Source organism: Anser anser (assembly GCF_964211835.1).
Source record: "Anser anser genome assembly, chromosome: 5".
In the NCBI taxonomy this organism is placed as follows: Eukaryota; Metazoa; Chordata; class Aves; order Anseriformes; family Anatidae; genus Anser; species Anser anser.
Genome location: NC_139725.1, coordinates 41,609,134 through 41,626,308, shown reverse-complemented (window position 1 = coordinate 41,626,308; position 17,175 = coordinate 41,609,134). Strand labels below are relative to the sequence as shown.

The following is a 17,175-nucleotide window of genomic DNA, read 5'->3' as shown; positions in this document are numbered from 1 at the left end:
GTAACAAGATGCACAGCTGCTGGCTAGCCCTACAGTAGAAAGTAGGCTGATGATTTTAGTACAAGGGATTAACAAGGATTTTGCTGTTTCTTCTGGGAGGTTTGTACTGGATGCTTTCATTTTCACAGTGAGATTTTCAAGACTAGCTTTGCAGATTCAGTTAAAGTCTTAATATTTTGATTATGAATGGGACCTCAAACAATGAGGCTGAAAAAATCCTTGCAGACTGATAAAAAACACATTTCTCAAAGCTACAAAAGAAGTAAACTCACAGATAGGTGATGTTCATGTCTGTCCTGAACACAACGAACAAAGTTCTTTCAGACAAAAAGAGTGAAAGCTATTATTTCCTAACATCGCTGAGAGCTATTAATACAATCTCTGTCTGAGGTATAAGATTACTCATCATGATTAGAACATGACCTGGAAGAAAATCCTAACTGTTGGTGACAACTCATCTAATGCAACTTCTGGGAGCAAAGTGGCCATAACGATTCCTCTGATACAGAGCTCTATGCCACAGCAGAACTTTTTTTATTTACTATACTTAGATTTATATGTTTATAACAGCTAATTCATTAGCTGGAACTAATGTTAAAACTCTCTCACAAAAGGCAGCATCAATTTTATGTTATCAATAACACAAAGAAGTATCAATAGTATTCAGAAGCATTACTGCTTCTGCATTCTACATTATCCTGTATCAGTACATTATACCAATACAATATTCTGTATCTAGCAACTTACTGGGAACACATATTTTGTATTTCTGATACCTCCAGAATTGCAAAAAGTTGCTCTATTTTTATGGTTTAATACTGTTCTTTATCCACATTTTTTTTTCCTTTTTGGTATAGCCAAGATGTTGATACTTTACACAATCTCAGTTTTTGTGAGGGCCTTTAAATAAGCATTTCTACATATTTGAATTGTGTCATTTACAAAAGTATTTTCAACATAAAAGTAAACTATAAACTGGAATGAGTGTTGTTTTTTTTTAAACTTTGTGTATACCCACAGCATACTCAATAATAAATACACCAAAAACACTACTGAAAGGAATGGCAATAAAATAACACCAGAAAGCATTAACAAGTTCCCTGACAACATTATCTTAAAATTACAAGCCCTCCACATGCAATGCATGCCCTTCATTTACAACAGAGGGTAACAGAAGCTAAATTTTTCTTCTTCTCAAGCAACTCAGCTTGAAAAATAATTAACAGTGAATAAACAGAACATCAAAAAGAGGGCAAATCCTAGATACTCACCATCTGAAGCACGAAACAGTAAAGCCATACAACAAACAAATCAAGGCATACTTGGTACATGAGACATAGATAAATTAAACAGTGCTACTGTGAAATCTTTCTTTCACAAAGAGAATATTCATGGATTTTCTTGCACCCCCCCCCCTTTTTTTTTTGGCGAGGGCCACTAAACACTGTAGACCAGAATACATAAATTGACTTCATCAAGTCTAAGGACTTCCAGAAACTGACTAATGGCTTCACAACCAAATAAAAGGTCACGATGTACAGATCAAAGGAAGAGGGGAAATTGCAGTTATGGTATTTTGGTTACCTGCTCATTTAAAAACAAATTAAAATCTAGAAAGAAATCAAAATTACAATAATGCTTATGAAGTCTTACACTTCTTTCACAACGTACCATTCTGCTGTAAATAAGTAATGACCTTAGCACTACTACAATCACTTTTCCTTACATCCTCTGTTACTGCCAGACATAAATTTCCTTACTCACCACCACTCTTTATAGCTTAACACACATCCTGAATAATGAGGATGACTGAGGAGGGTGTTCCAATGCTAGAATATAGGTGAATATTTCATTTTAGAGACTCTGGGATAAAAAATAAATGAAGTCAACAAAGAGTAGCTCTATTCATTTGCCTTAGCTCCACGTCCCACAAAATTCTCAGTCAACTACTGATGTTATGGTAGTGCCATGATCAGAACTGTATCCTTGGAAGATATCTTTATTGCCCATTTAAATCCAAACTTTATATTCTTCACGTCAATTTATTTGTGATCTAGTGATTTGTGATACTAGTTCAGAAACCTGGCTCTCGCTGAAGGAACAAAATTGATATATGTCTTGTGGACAGATCCAAAATCTTCATCAGAAAAGTCTGCATACAAAGTAATTAATAATTTTCAAAGTAAAAAGGCTGAATAAGAGCATATTGGAAAACTTCCTCCAAAAACATTGATACCTTTTACTTCTTTTTAGGTATTTTTAAAAAATCTAATTCTCCTTCTTGAAGTCACCTCTTGCACTTCTATTCTTAATTTTATTTAAGAGTCTATTGGAGCATTAATGTAACTAATGTTAAAATTATTTTCTTGAATAAGAAGGATTTGTTTTTCTTTTCTATACTTACAATGTACCCTTGAACTTTTGCCTAGAGTTCTCAATGATTCTCGAAGATCTTCACTGAAAAAATATAATCTGCATACTGCTTTGCACCGAGAGTGCAATCTAGAATTTCTCTCACATGTCTCTATTTAATACCGTTTGGTTTGCACCAAGGAGTGCCCTCTCCACAGCACAAACTGGATTCCTTTTTTGATTAAAACAAACTTAAAGATGCACTCCAGGAATGCACCTGGTGCACTCTGAAACAAATGGGTATTTACTTAGTTCACAGATCTAGGCTACAGTCAGTCCAAACTAAAAACAAAATGAACCAACTCCTCATCCCACCAAAACCAAAACCAATCCAATTCAACCCATTAACACCTCCCAACACACACACACACACACACACACACAGAGAATTGTGTTCACGTGGATCTCAGATGCTGGGAACTAATTGTTTCCTACTCCATATCCGTTCTTACTTGTTCCTACTACTTGCTCACAGAAACATAACCAACAGCAAAGTTGCAATTCTAAGCATTTGGTAAATGGTAAGAGGGTAGTAGCAAGAAGGGAAATGCAGAGGTCAGACATATCATCCTTTCCAGACTTCACATTAAATATAAATATCAAGCACAAAATCTCTCCTGTCAGAGAGAGAATTTTTATGCAAACTCATCTGGGTACCCGAAATAACAGGTACTTTTGCAGAAATATTTCTCAGGAAGTTGCCTAACAAAACCAGCTTTTCAAATAGAAACATACAGATGGATATTTTTAATTTCTAAGAAAATCAGAGATGTTTTAACCAACAGGTAAGCAAACCAAAAGCGAACTTAAGACTCAGCACCTAATTTGAAACTGTAAGGCGTTAAGTCCCACGGAAAACTTCCTTTAAGTACCTCTAAACAGTTCTGGTACTTACAGAATTTATTGCATGCACAATCATTCGGTCTCCTCTTCAGAGGGAATACTGTTTGAATTCTGCTTGTATCACATTGAAAATTTCATCTGTGGGTTGTTGCTATTGAAACAGGCGATCAATAAGCATACAAAACATTTTCTGCTCTTTCATCCCAGAGTTTTGACATTAAATATTTAAATTAATTCTAGAAATTGGCTTGGAAGTCTAAGCTGTGTGAACCTAGAGCTTAGCACTGTGATAGAAGTGTCAAACGGCAATTAATCAAACAAGCTTGCATGGAAATTTACTGTCATTTTCAAAGGGGTGAGGAGTTTCTAGGTACTGAAGAGAAGATGAACGTTCTACTGGAAATTCATTAAAGTTTACAATTAAAGACACAAGACTTGATCATGCCCTCAAATATCATGCAGACATGTATTTTGTGAATTCTGCACAACACACTGTTTGCAGAGGAACAACAGGTGATTTAACAATGCAAACAATCATGTGTCTCAGGGCATCATTCAGCCAAAACCTTATGGCAGTAAAAAGAGGAAATGTAGTAGCAATTAAAATTTGCTTCATAAGTTCAAAAAGACAAACTGTAATCCCTCTCTTCAAGGAAACACTGCATTAACATTTACATATTTACTCATACTTAGCATTCACAGACTAAATACAAAAGTTAGGTATAAGAGCTCCTTAGATTAATTTCCTCCAGATCCTCCACACTCTCCCACTAATGCCCTACCATATGACCTGCACTTCCAGCTGTGAGCATCATTAACTCAGAAACTACACCACCTCATGCAACCAAAGCTTTGCTGAAGTCAGGCTGGAAGACACTTTTACTAATGAAATGCTGGCTCCAGTGAAGTCAAAGGGAGTTTCATTCGCTACTAACACCTGACTTTGAAGAAATTGCAAGCTCTACTACGTCAGAAGACCAACAAACATCACACACACAAATGTCTTCGACTATTCTCTATCTAATCTCCTATCATTCTCCCTGAACATCTCAGCTCTCACTAGCTTTCTTATTGCTTTGAGAACTGTGTGTTATATACAAGGATTAAACAACATAACAGAGAACCATGATGAAAACTTAAATAGGCATTATTCTTTCGGGGAACATTCTACGCAAATCAGAATTCCCAACGCAAGACTTCAAGAGGATTTTGTTTGGCCAGTTTCCTCTCTATTGGGCTTTCGTGGACTGAAATTCTTACTTCAGAAGAAAAAGAATACTCCATACGTCTTCTGAATGTAGCCAAATATTTAACTGAGCGTTCCCCTGGAAAATGCTCATGCTCCAGGTAGCACAAATATATCTGAGGTAAAGAGACAGTGCATACCTAATTGTCTCAGAAAGTAACTATTATCATTTTTCCAGCTTGGTTTATTTTTAGGACACTAAAGCTGCTAGGTAGGGAAGAATCTGCCCTTTTGTAAGACACAAAAGATTCTTGATATTCTTCAACATCATTCCCAATAGTTTTACATGATACTTCAGTGCTCCATGCCTCCCAGCTATAGAGGTCATTGGCTCCTTTGGAACGTTGTAAACTCTGTAGCCAATGAAACTTACTTAGATTATTCTAAGAAACAGCAAAGGAAAACATGGATTTGACCATTTCAGTGACCATTTCAGGACTTTCTGAAACATGGATCTAGTTAAACTTTGAAAGGATTATCTTTATTTAGGTACACCTAAATAAATGCACTCTAAAGCACTGTTCCAATGCAACACAACCAAATGGAAGACTAATAATACTAATCACAACAATTGCTCATATAACTTGGCTTTTTGTGATTTTCCTTTTCAGAATCCCTCTTATTTATCCTTACCTCCAAAGGAGAAAAGTCTGTTGAGGTTCACTGATGTGAATATCAATAAATTGTTAATCATTTCCTCAATTCCTGTTACTTTTCTTCCCCCTCTCCCCCCTGCTGTCATAGTGCAGCTTTTAATGTTGAATATCAAGTTATATATATTTTCAAAATCTATTCCATGATTTATTCTATATTCCTATTACTTTCTCTCATGATATGGACTAAAATTACGCACCAAAAGGGGCACATCGCAGACAGCTCACCTGACCTCTCTCTGCTCAACCATCCTGCTGGCAAGTAATTTCCCCTCACCCACTCACTCACCTGCTACCTCTCATTGCAAATGAAAAGTACTGCAAATGAGGGCAACAAACACTTGCTGTTGCCTGCCCAAAGCACACCAGCCATAAGCGTGAACCAGGATAATGGTCCGTGGATCCTCAAATTACAATAAAAGGCTCCTTTACCTTCCTTTTCCTCCTGAAATTAGCCTGTAACCAAAAATCATCCATACCCTACAACAGATGTCTGGTTCACAAACAACTGTGAATACAGCATTCTACCTTTTCTTTTCTTCTGTTTTCTAAATACGCAGGCAAAAGGGGAAATGTAGTAAGGGAAGCATCAAAGGATACCAAAACAGAACGTAAAACTGAACTGCTAATTCAAATTACTAAAAATAATATCCCAAACTCTGGTTTGGGTTGCAAAGGAATTATTTCTGTAGTAAGTTAAGAGTCATGCAGCATTGTAACACCTAGGGATTCCCCGATTAAGGGTCCAAGATACGTAAGTCATTTTTTTCATTCATGTATGCTTCTGTTGTTTTTACACTTACTTGCATTAATTACTTCAATAAGACCTGTTTGCTCATGTGTGCTGAGAATGCCTTAATGCTCTGTGAATTGCAGATAACAGAGTTGTACACCTTATTTTGTGCAGAAGTAGGGAAATTGTTTGAGCAGAACATTACAAAAAAGCAAAAAAAAATGGCTTGTAACTACAGACATTTATCAGTTATTAGTCATAAGTCGAAACTGATAATGATGGGCAGTCAAGCATAATGCTTCTCATCTTTGTTTTCAATGACGAAAAACTCCTGCTCATTGCCAAACAGTGCCTCAAAATGGAGAAAGGTACTTAAACTTGCTTCAGATGAGCAACTGGGTGCATGCCAATTTTTTACATGAACAGTCATAAGCATGTTCCTGCACAGCAGGATGTGATCAAACTATTCAAAGCTGTAAAACCAGGTCTGCTTGCCAGTTACGTTACTGCTTCAAGATCAGGGTATTACAGATGATACTTTGCCAGCCGTGAAACCTTGGTTTTGTTTGTTTGTTTTTGTTAAACTGAAAACTCTACACCTTTAATATTTAAAACTCTGTATAGAACTGACTTCGCAATTAAAAATTACCTACAGAAAGAAAATTAGGACTGAAAATATAACACACACACAATCCCCTGAACTATAAGCCATCTCATCTCTTATTTAGCTTCTTTAAAATCACTTCCTTCAAGTGGTACCAATTTAAAGGTCCCCTTCTCTAAACCGTAAGAAAAGTAATTGTAATGACTCACTCAAGTCCCAAGCTCCAGCTGCAAACCTTGTAATCATATTAACATGCCTGTCCATAAGGTGTGATATGGTTAATAAGTGGTTGCTAGTGTGAGCTATTGCACTGTATTGCCTCCTGCTGGAAACCACTTTCCTTGAAGTATTTTATAAAGATCACACAATGTGACTATGGCCATATATAAGCTTTACTAAATATCTGTCACTAATCAGATTACTCAAGCAAGAAAGACTTTTGAAGAAAGGCAGAACTGTAGTACATCCAACTGGACAGGTAAGTTTTTTCCTTGAATGGCTTTAAACAAATCCAAACAATAAAGACAAGAAACTTATGTTTTATTTCTCATGATAGTCAGTATCTTTCTCCATTTTCTTTTCAGAGATCCAGTCATAAAACAGACACAAACTTCCCAGTACAACACAGTATCTCTTCACTAACAAACGTATCTTAGCAAATACAACCAAACAGTTGAGTGTGTTTTTTTAAGGGGGTAGGTACAGGAGAAGATGGATGTCAATGTTTAGCCACGCTTTAGTTGTTTGTTTTTTATTCACTTGAAAATACATACTAAAAGTAGTATCAAATATTTGAGTTTATACCATTTTATTTGTTTTCACACACACAAAAAGTAGTTTGCATATTTGCTCAGCAATCTAGTGAATGATCTAAGATTACATACACATGTGCAGCTCAATACAGTGATAGCAGTGCCTCTATCTGCTTCCTAATAAGAAGCAACAGTCACATTTGAAGTCTCAAAAAAGATGCACAGTTACTGGGGTTTTAAGGCTCAGAAAGTGTTTTCATACACCTTCTAAGACATGAGCAGTGCTTTTTATTTTTTTGAAGAACAAAAAAATATATATTCAAGTGAAATTCAAACAGAAGAACTAGCTAACCATTGTATGCATGCAATGGCAGTTCAGTAAAATGCAGCTTCATAGTATGACTACCAGAAAAGACATTGCAAAACTACCAGTTTTTGCAAAACTACCAAAATATGAGTTGAGAGCAGCCTATATTTATTTGGTCATAAGAAATGCAGTTTATAGAATGCCCATTCTCTAGCAATGTAACATGTTCCTTACTTGAAAACAAAGCAATGTGTTTGAGTTGGACAGTTTTTCTGTTATTCTTTCTTACTGAGAAAAATCAGAAATCCTACAAGTAAAACTCCAACAGCTAGATGTTACTTATATTCATGGTGTTTAATTGTCAACTGCCAGTCTACTGTGAAAAAAAATGTTAAGAAGGATAATAGATCCAGTTTCATTAAACTTCTGTCCCATCATTTATTATCAGATTGGCAGTCCTCTCTCACATGGAACTGGTTATGGTGATCACTCAAAAGACATTGTTGTCTCCAGCAATGCACAACAGCAATCAGGAACAGCACAACACAGTCCTCATACAACATGTCATAAAGTATTTAGCTTCTTCCATTGCCCACTGACCTCCGAATTTTAGAAGTGCTTTCTTCCAGAAGGTAGGCACAGCATGCTAATAGTTTATTTCTGCTTTGCCTCAGTCTGTTCTCATCAGTCCCCCCTGTACCCGACCCCCCCCCCCCCCCCAAATTTGATGTCGCCTCCACCGAAAAAGATTTTAACTTGCAGATGTTATGAATGCCTGAGGTGACCTCAGATCTAACTTCTAATAATTTGCATTTGCTATGCTAAGCATATACATCCCCTGAATTATATCTAGTCCCTTTGTGGTCTAATGTAGGAATCCCTCTCCTATTGTTCTTGCTGTTAGCACTGTAATAACTACTGGTATTGCAATGTTAACAAAAGACTACTAATAATTCAAGTACGGTACGAATTCCCAAGGAATCATCAAGTAAGAAACACAGGTTGATATGGTAGCTTCAATTCCAAGGACCTATTTTCCAGATTCAATAGTTACAGCTATAAAAGGATCACTGATGTGGAAACACAACACATGAGCAACAGACTTTTATTAATAATAATTAGAAAAATATTATAATTGCAATAAATAATAAATTATAGTAGTAAAGCTAAATATCAAATACTTAAATTTGAGTTGGGGGAGTGGTATTATTTCATTCATTTATTTTTTCAGCTGCACTACCTGTTTAACATTACCTGTGCTTTTCACTGTTAGACCTAAAGATGGCTTTGCTAGCTGTGGTACCTGACTCACTATTTTATAAAATAATTATCTTTAATAATTTCCAAGCTGATTACTTAGAAAAAAAGACTCCTATAAACATCTGTGGATTACTCCTTGAACAGGCAGCATAAAAATCAGCTCAATTAAAATGTATATTATAACGCCATACAAGGACATTCTTCTGACATCCTTCATGAAATATTTATGGTGCAAGTATGCCTGAAAGTCCACTTCAACAAATAAGCAAAACATGACAGAACAAAAATAAAACTATCAGAAGGAAGATCCTTCTCTTCTGCTGAAAGCTTTTCTCTAATGAGCTGCCCACTTTTCAAATGCCCTGTGCATAGAAGAAATCCAATCATAACTAAAAAACAAAGAGCAAAAACTTTTGGCAGGACGGTTGGATGTGCCCCAGTAGCTATGCTGCTCATCATTACTATAAAAGCAAACGAAAGCACAATGAAAAAGTAGAGTTCCAACATTAACATCCTTTGCAGTGCATATTGGATATAGACACAAAATATTTTAAGCACCAAGCAGATGAGGTTTTTGAGGTTACAGTAGGATAGAATGCAAAAACAATGATGACTGAAAAAAAAAAGTGAAAATTACAGGGCGCGTAGAAGGGAATCTTTTACCAGGAGACTTCACAAATTAAATTCAATCAACATTATCAGTACCAGTCAAGACCACAAGCCTGATCTAAAATATAATAGAAATTATTTAGATGTAGGCCAACTTAGGTTACTCATATTCAGTGAATATCTAAATTTTCAATATTGAAATAAGAACTAGATTTTTTAAATTTTTTTTTTGGCTAGGATAGATGCATAAGGACTTCCAAAATACTGTGTTTTCCCAGGAGGTATAACCTCCTACTTAGTCTGCTTCTCCTACAAACTATTCCTATTGAGCTAAATATAGTTTAAAAATCCAGAAAAGAAAAAACCTACCATAACAACTCTACCATGAGACAGGAAAAACAAGTAGACTCCAAAGTGAAGATAATGAAGACAATATTTTTCTGTGAAAGTAGGGAAGTGTAGGGAATGGCTGATCTGGGCAGAAAAAGGACATCATATTCTCTTAAGATATGTAGCAGAAGTGTAAGACATGGAGAGTCACAGACGGCATGCTGATTTTCAGCTTCTGAATGTAAAGAAACAAAGGGAGGAATTGCTTGCTTTGTTACATGTGGCACTTTTATCTTCCTTTAAGGTATATTTCTGCCACTTATAACCCTTTACAAATCCTTGAGTCCCAGTCACCCAGTGCTTTATACCACTACAGCATACTGCAAAACAAAGCCCTTAATAGCTTTATGGATTGGACAATAATATTGAAAACTTTTTTTTTTTTTTTTTAAGGGTCAGCTAGTGATCAGGTGCAAACAATACACAACCTTTCCTCTGAAATGGATTGACATCATTTCAATGGGCACTACTACCTTGAAGAAACAGTTGCTCGTTAATCATCCATTTACCTCAAGGGCAATTTTTGAGATTTTCAGCAAATGGAAGTTAGCAATAATTTTATTCCCCAAAAAAGTTAAAAAATAAAAAAAGAAGGAAATTTGGTATTGAGTGTTTACACACTTGTAGAGACTTACCTGAGACAAAGCAGCATCCCGTTGTTCTATTACTGCAGTCATTTCCTCAGCTATTATTTTCTTTTTACGTTCTTTGGTCCTGTGTATTCGATTCAGAATTATAGCTCCGTTCTTCAGTATATCTATCCCTGTGTCTGCATTGTTTATTCTGTTCAATAATTCCTGTAATGTCTACCAACAGCATTATATGTTAGTCAGACATGAAGTTTTAATATATTTTATTTAATATAGGGTTTTAATTAATAGGCACATGTGAATTGTAAATTGACTGAGTGAAGTTATTGAATTTTCATATTGCAGCAAAGATGTACATTATTAGTGTGTCAATTCTTCTTTTTCCCACATCTTAGTTCTTGAAACCCACTCAATTGAACTTAAGCCTCTAAGATATAAGACTGACATCAAGAAATCTCCTCAGAGAATGGCTTACCATGTCATTTTCTTCAGGGTTAATATTTTCTAGCCTAGAAAAAAGGGACACAGAAAGCCTGATCAGTAGCATTTCCTTAGTGCAGCAAAATGAGTTCGCTTTTTAAATCTTTAGAACCTCAAGTAATTTCATTCTACTAGTCTTTAGAGTCAACCATGACACTGAACATATTAAAGTGCCACCTGCTCGACTCCATCTTTCAATAATGCTCCATATCTTCAGCACTGACTTCAGACTGTTAAGTTATTAATGTTTACTGCTATATATGACTACAAGGATCAATTGTTCATATGTGCTTAGATGAAGAAAGTTCCCCAGTGATAGAAATGACTGATGCTCTTATTTTATTTATTTCTGGACTTACAACTTTTACCTGATGTCGTATTTTTGTTGTTTTTACTGCACCCCAAATGAAACAGGACAGGACTTTTGCAAAGATTGTGGTTTTCTCATTTTTAAGTAATTCTTTTTCCACCTCTCTCTTCCAAAAGGAGCAAAAAAAACTAGTTGAAATTTCCTTAAAAATGTTTTGTTTTTACATCTTGCATAAAATAGTAAGTTAAGCCAATTCTCTGCAAGACCCTTATTTAAGTACAGAACAACCTGCTCCTGCACATTCTCCCCTTTTTATTTAACATAACATATATTGACCTGTCAAATATAAAGATGATACAAGGAATTTAGTTATACACATTTGAACATTGACTGTGCAAAAGCAGTGAGTGAAAGCACGATGACCTAATAAATGAGATGCTATGCATTTTACTTTACTTAAGCTTAGTTATATGCACAGCATATCATTTACAACATTTATGTGTATTTTATAATGGACGAGACCTCATTTCTGGAAAAACAAGTATATTACAATTACATTACCACTCCATTGCTACTTACTTAGTGGTGACTTTTATTAAAAATAGGTTTGTTACTAGTGTTCACTATTTAAAAAGACAGATATGAGCCACTAAACATCTGCTAAACAGCAACGCACACTTCTTCAGTAGTGCTGTGACAGGTGCTGCTATAAGGCCAAGATTTTAGCTAGCAAACATCACAGAGCACTTGACAGCACACCATCACCTTTTACCTTAGAGCATTAGTTTTAGTAGATAACAGTAAACAAAGTAAATCGACCATACAGAAATTAATTATTTAAATCAAAAAGAAACAATTCAGAATGTACTACTGTTGTACAATAGCTGATATATTATAAGGAGTTTACAAACAATTACTCCAACACATACAGTCAGCAACCAAACAAAACAAACAAAAAAACACGAAAAGCTAACTTTGCAGCATTACAGTTGTATTTGTAAAGTAATGTAAAGCATAAAATAACAAAGATGTAAGTCTAAATCCTCAGAACTGGCTCCTTGAGTTGTCCCCTTGTAGAGTTCCTACTTTAGGTTTTCACATTGCTCCAAGTTCCACTTCATGAGGGACTTAAAAATGGATCTTCAGCTAGTTTGTATTCACAATGAAAGGAACAGTGTTTGCCAAAGTAAATTGGCAGGACTGATCTGGCATCTCCAGAGGACTTCTACCCTGCTAAAAGTATGGGTCAACAAATCACCCAGCCGACCATCAGGCTGGGTAAGCAGGACACCTTAAACAGGAAATGGGGGTGGGAAAAAGAACATGAACTTCTACCATAAGTGTAGCTTTTCAGCATACTGCTGTCACAAGGGATCTGTCCTCCTAAGGTGACAGTATTTTTTAAATAGCAGCAACCAAAGCTGAGTATTTGCCTTGGTGCCTCTCATGATTTGCCCTTAGACCTCTCACAACTTTAAACAGCAGTAACCAAGGGTTCCTTCCCCCCCATTTCTGCACACATTACACTAACATATCCCCTAGAGCTAACAAAACGGAAAGAATTTCAGTTGCTACAGTTAAATAATGACAATAGAATTGCTCTAGCAGCTAATTTAAAGAAAGCATTAAAGCGTTTGATAAAGGTTGGCAGTCTGTTCAGTATTGCCCTCTTGTAGAAATCTCTGATTGGAACAAGTCCAAAGCAGATGGAGGGAGTGACTTGTGATCTAAAACTCGATGCTTGTGGCACAAGTAGTCTACAAACTTTGCAAAAAAAAAATACTCTATGTGCTCCACCTCTATGACAGAAAGCTTGACATTTTGAACAACCAGCATCAGGAAGAATATATGAAGGGTAGTAGTTGGAAAAGATCCAAGATTCTAGAAGAAATCCCAAAATTAAACAAAATAAACCAAGTCCCTCATGGCTCATCCCATCATCACTGCTCCTTCCAAAGGATTAGTGGAGAGTCAAGGTGAACTTGCTCCCCCCAATTTCCATTCAGCCACAGTATTAAACTATTTAGAATAAGGAGGCTAAGAAAAGTAATTTCCTTGTGGGGTTGGCTCTGATTCTGAGAAGGCAGTGTGTAAAAATGAGGCTTAGTTAAGATAAATAGTGAGATAACCTTTACTGATAAATTAGGGGTGAGGTTTTGGAATCACTCTATTCTTGTGAATACTGCAGAGGGCAGCTGAGCCCTAAGCACCTCAATTTGATTCTTCTTAGCACAATCCTGGCTTGCTCCTCCCATTGCAACATGCCAGACATCCATGCAGGAGTAGAAAAGTATGTCTTGTCACCTCAGGTGAAGTGTTACCACAGTTAGTAAAGACGCTTAATGTTCTGAAAAGCCTGAGTGCTAGGGCCAGGCTAGTGGTCCAGCAGGAATCTTGGCTCCACTCAGCAATTTCCTGCTTGCAAGGTGTACAGCTGCATTAATTAGCATCCTCTAAGCTTAGCACATGTAAACCAGAAGAAAAGCAGCTGAGCTTGGTGGAGGCAATTCTGTCTTCTTGATTCTGTAATCCCCAAAGATTTCAAAAATAACAAAGAACTTTGTTCAAAGAAAAAGAATGCAAAACCCCCAAACTAGTAATCACAAGCAATGTTTCTCTGTATTATAGCAACACTCTTTTTGGAAGAAACACAGTGTTATCAAGAAGGTCCTGTCACAGAGATGACTGATATGGAAGAAGGAAGAGCTATGGTCAGCTTGACAGTGGTCAGGTTGTAGAAATGGCTGCAGCCACCATGGACTGAGGTAGTACTGAATAAATTAGTGGAACAGAGCAAGGCAACTTTAAGTATCTTACACTGTCTGATATGGTTGAAGACATCCCTATCAAATCAGTTTGGCTTAATCAGTAGCAAGGTCAGAAAAGAGGCAAATATTAAGACAGCTGATGCAGGGAACATGACTTCTATTGGACATAAAGAATGACTTTCTATCCCCTTCAGGTAATTACATATTAAGCAATTAATGCCCAATAATTCGTTACCATTAAGTGCTTGCAGCACAGATGATTAACATACTTTAATCTGGGAACAAATACAGCACTTGGGATCTCTGCTTTGTGGCTTCTGTCAATTAAGATTTTTCTTCTCTAAAAGCTACACTAAAAAGCTACTAATAAAAATAAAAGCATGTAATATTTTTCAGCAACATCTTTGTGCCCTAAGGGATTCAGAAGCCTATTTGGGATCTCCCTAAGGAATTTGGTTATTTTCAGGATGCTCTCAGTGACAGGTCACAAGGTACCCAGGATGTGAAAGACTTGGGTTATGGTTGTTCCCAATGAGCTGCCAGTGCTGCAGTCAGTCCCAGGAAAGCAGAATGGGAGATCCTGCAAAATACTGAAACTCTAGTCCTATCATATGCAAGCAACTTGGCAAGCACAATTCTTCTGAATTAGATTGGTTTTGTCCCCATTTTGTTGCCTCCATCAGTCCTCCTATCTTGTTTGCCCTTCTCTCTTATATTTCTTTTGCTTTCACATTTTCAACTAGCTGAAAAACACAATTAAAATAATAGCAATCTTACTGGATTCATAGAAGAAATGACAAAGGACTGAAGTGGAAGTAAAAGATGAGTTACAAAGGCCATAAAGAAGAAATAATAATAATTAAAAAAAAAAAAGACAAGGAAGCTGAGGAGAAAAAGCAGCTGAGCAACAGAGGAAAGACAAGACATGAGTATAATGCAAAAAAGGAGAGTAAAAATTTGAAATGGAGAATCACCAAAATAGATTCCACAGGGGAAGCAGAAAAACGGCAAGAAAGCATGCAATTTAAAGGATCAGACATCAGTAACAATTTCTGAAGGCCTGATTCCCCTCCACCTTGACCTCTAACCCTCTTCAATTTTAAGGCTGTACGCCATTTTAGCCTACACAGACAAATATTCAAAGGGTACATGTGGATAAGGTCATGTACATTAAGTTCCACGAACTTATTCATATATTCCATGAGAAGTGGTACTAACTTGTTTGTAGCTACTCATTTTCCTATTTATTTTTTTTTAATTTCTCGACAGAAAAATAGGGGAAATTTCTCAGCCACTCTAGACTGTGGGAGGTATTGGATGGTAGCGAAGATGATCACAACTTGGATGAAGAAGGATTACACAGAAAATCAAACTATAGCTTCAAAGATACGTATATCCCAAAGAGAGAAAAGAAACTGTTCTTGATCTTCTCCTGACTTGTGCATTTTCTTTAACAAGAGATTGCCTATTTCTGTTGAGTTAACATGGTATTATGTAAATTTCTAGAAAGTATTAGTTATACCTTTCTTCCCTTACAAACTGCTCCTACACTAAAGATATGGAGGAAAACATATTTTTACTACATCACCCACATAATTAGTAGAAATTTTGCTGAAAGAAACATCTACTGGGCTTAAAGGCTTGATTGATTTCCTATACATTGCAACTTCTGACTGACATTTTGGTACTCCATGTCAAAAGATCCTTGTAAAATGTCACATTCCTCTTATTTATCTCTGAATAAATCAATACCAAAGCTTTTGATTATATTTTTAATTTTTGTAATCAAAATTGTTCACCTTGCGCTCAGTCTCCAGTGAAAAATATGGTCTCAAAAGATGGCTAAAAAATTAACCAATAGCACAGTAAGACTAGCACTAGCCTGGTATTTCATCATAGACAAGTTTGTACTAAGATTTTCAACATAACCTCTGTCAAGCAGTTTATGACCATCACAGACTAACACAACAATCTTTTTGCACAGGGCAGTAAATGCAAACTTACTCTTTCAGAGATTCTTCTAACCGCTGGACTCGTAAAAATGCTTCATCTCTCTCTTCATTGGCTAATCTAAGCCTTGCCATGACGGCCTCGTCACGTTCTCGTTGAGCAGAATAAACTTCTTCTACGAGAGCTGCAAAAGTAACCAGTGTGTTTAACAAACAACCTTGACAGGGAAAGACACTATTATGCACACTTACATGGGCCTTTGCCAGCATCTCCTAAAATCAACATTTTTCCACTGACCTCAGATTACTCTGCATAAGGTCTATATTACTCTTCAGACACAACACTAAATAGCTATAGACTGCTAAAATGAATACTTTAAAGAATAAAATAAAGCTATGGGTTTTCAAATTGACCTCTTTATAATCAAACAGGGTAAGGAAGTGATTTGCTTTGCTTCATGGAATACTTGCTTCACAGAAAAATACATTTTAAATCTCTGAATCATAAGAGACACTAGTAGGTTTCTTCTACATTACACAGAGTTAAGTAATGACCCACTGAAAATACTTCTGTCATCACACCACTTCCTATCAGGGTGGCACACTGATATAAACACTAAAAATTTTAATATTTTCACAGTATGTCTATCTCTGGTATCACAAAAATGGCACAGCTGGCATGTCTCCTTCCCTGCCAAGCCTTTGCTTTATTGTGTAATATACTGTTATATTATCAGTTACGGCATACATGGACCTTGGAGCATTAGGTGCCAATAAACTAAGATTTACTGTCTATCCTTGGGAGCAAACTAACACCTTCAAGTCATTCCTCATCCTGAGCTTATGCTTTCTTCCTGCCTCTCCCCTGTCAATATGTCTAACACCATTTCTGGCACACTGCCAAAATCCTTACCTCGACCCTGCCTCCACTAAAATCTTTATTCATACTTTCATCATTTCCCTCTGCAATACTGCAAATCTCCTCACAGTCATCATAAAACCCTGCAGTCTGAATGTCTAGGGACTTTCAGGATGCCATAGAAAGGCTGCTGTCACTTCAAGACAGAGGACTATATCCTCACTGATTGTCATGGGCACTTCCAACAAACTAAACTATGAGAAAGGTCTGCAGGTCACAGAGTTCTCAATGCACATCTTCTAGTATGCCAAGCTGGTGTTCAGCCACAGTCTCCTAACACCATACTACACTCTTTCAAATTTTGGCAATTTTTACTCCCCTTCTCAAGTCTCTTCTGTATTAAGCCACTG

The 17,175-nt window shown here is 36.4% G+C and overlaps 1 protein-coding gene across 20 annotated transcripts in view; it reads right to left on the bottom strand.

Annotated features, from left to right (window-relative positions):
• MIPOL1 (mirror-image polydactyly 1) overlaps window positions 1-17,175 on the bottom strand; it is a 192,850-nt gene that overhangs the window by 110,843 nt on the left and 64,832 nt on the right. For all 20 annotated transcript variants that reach the window (XM_083837762.1, XM_083837763.1, XM_083837773.1 and 17 more), the window contains 3 exons: window positions 15,962-16,091; window positions 10,875-10,908; window positions 10,445-10,615 (listed from right to left, as the gene is read on the bottom strand). In XM_083837762.1, the coding sequence (XP_083693888.1) occupies window positions 10,445-10,615; window positions 10,875-10,908; window positions 15,962-16,091 (335 nt within the window). The remainder of the gene's footprint in view (window positions 1-10,444; window positions 10,616-10,874; window positions 10,909-15,961; window positions 16,092-17,175) is intronic.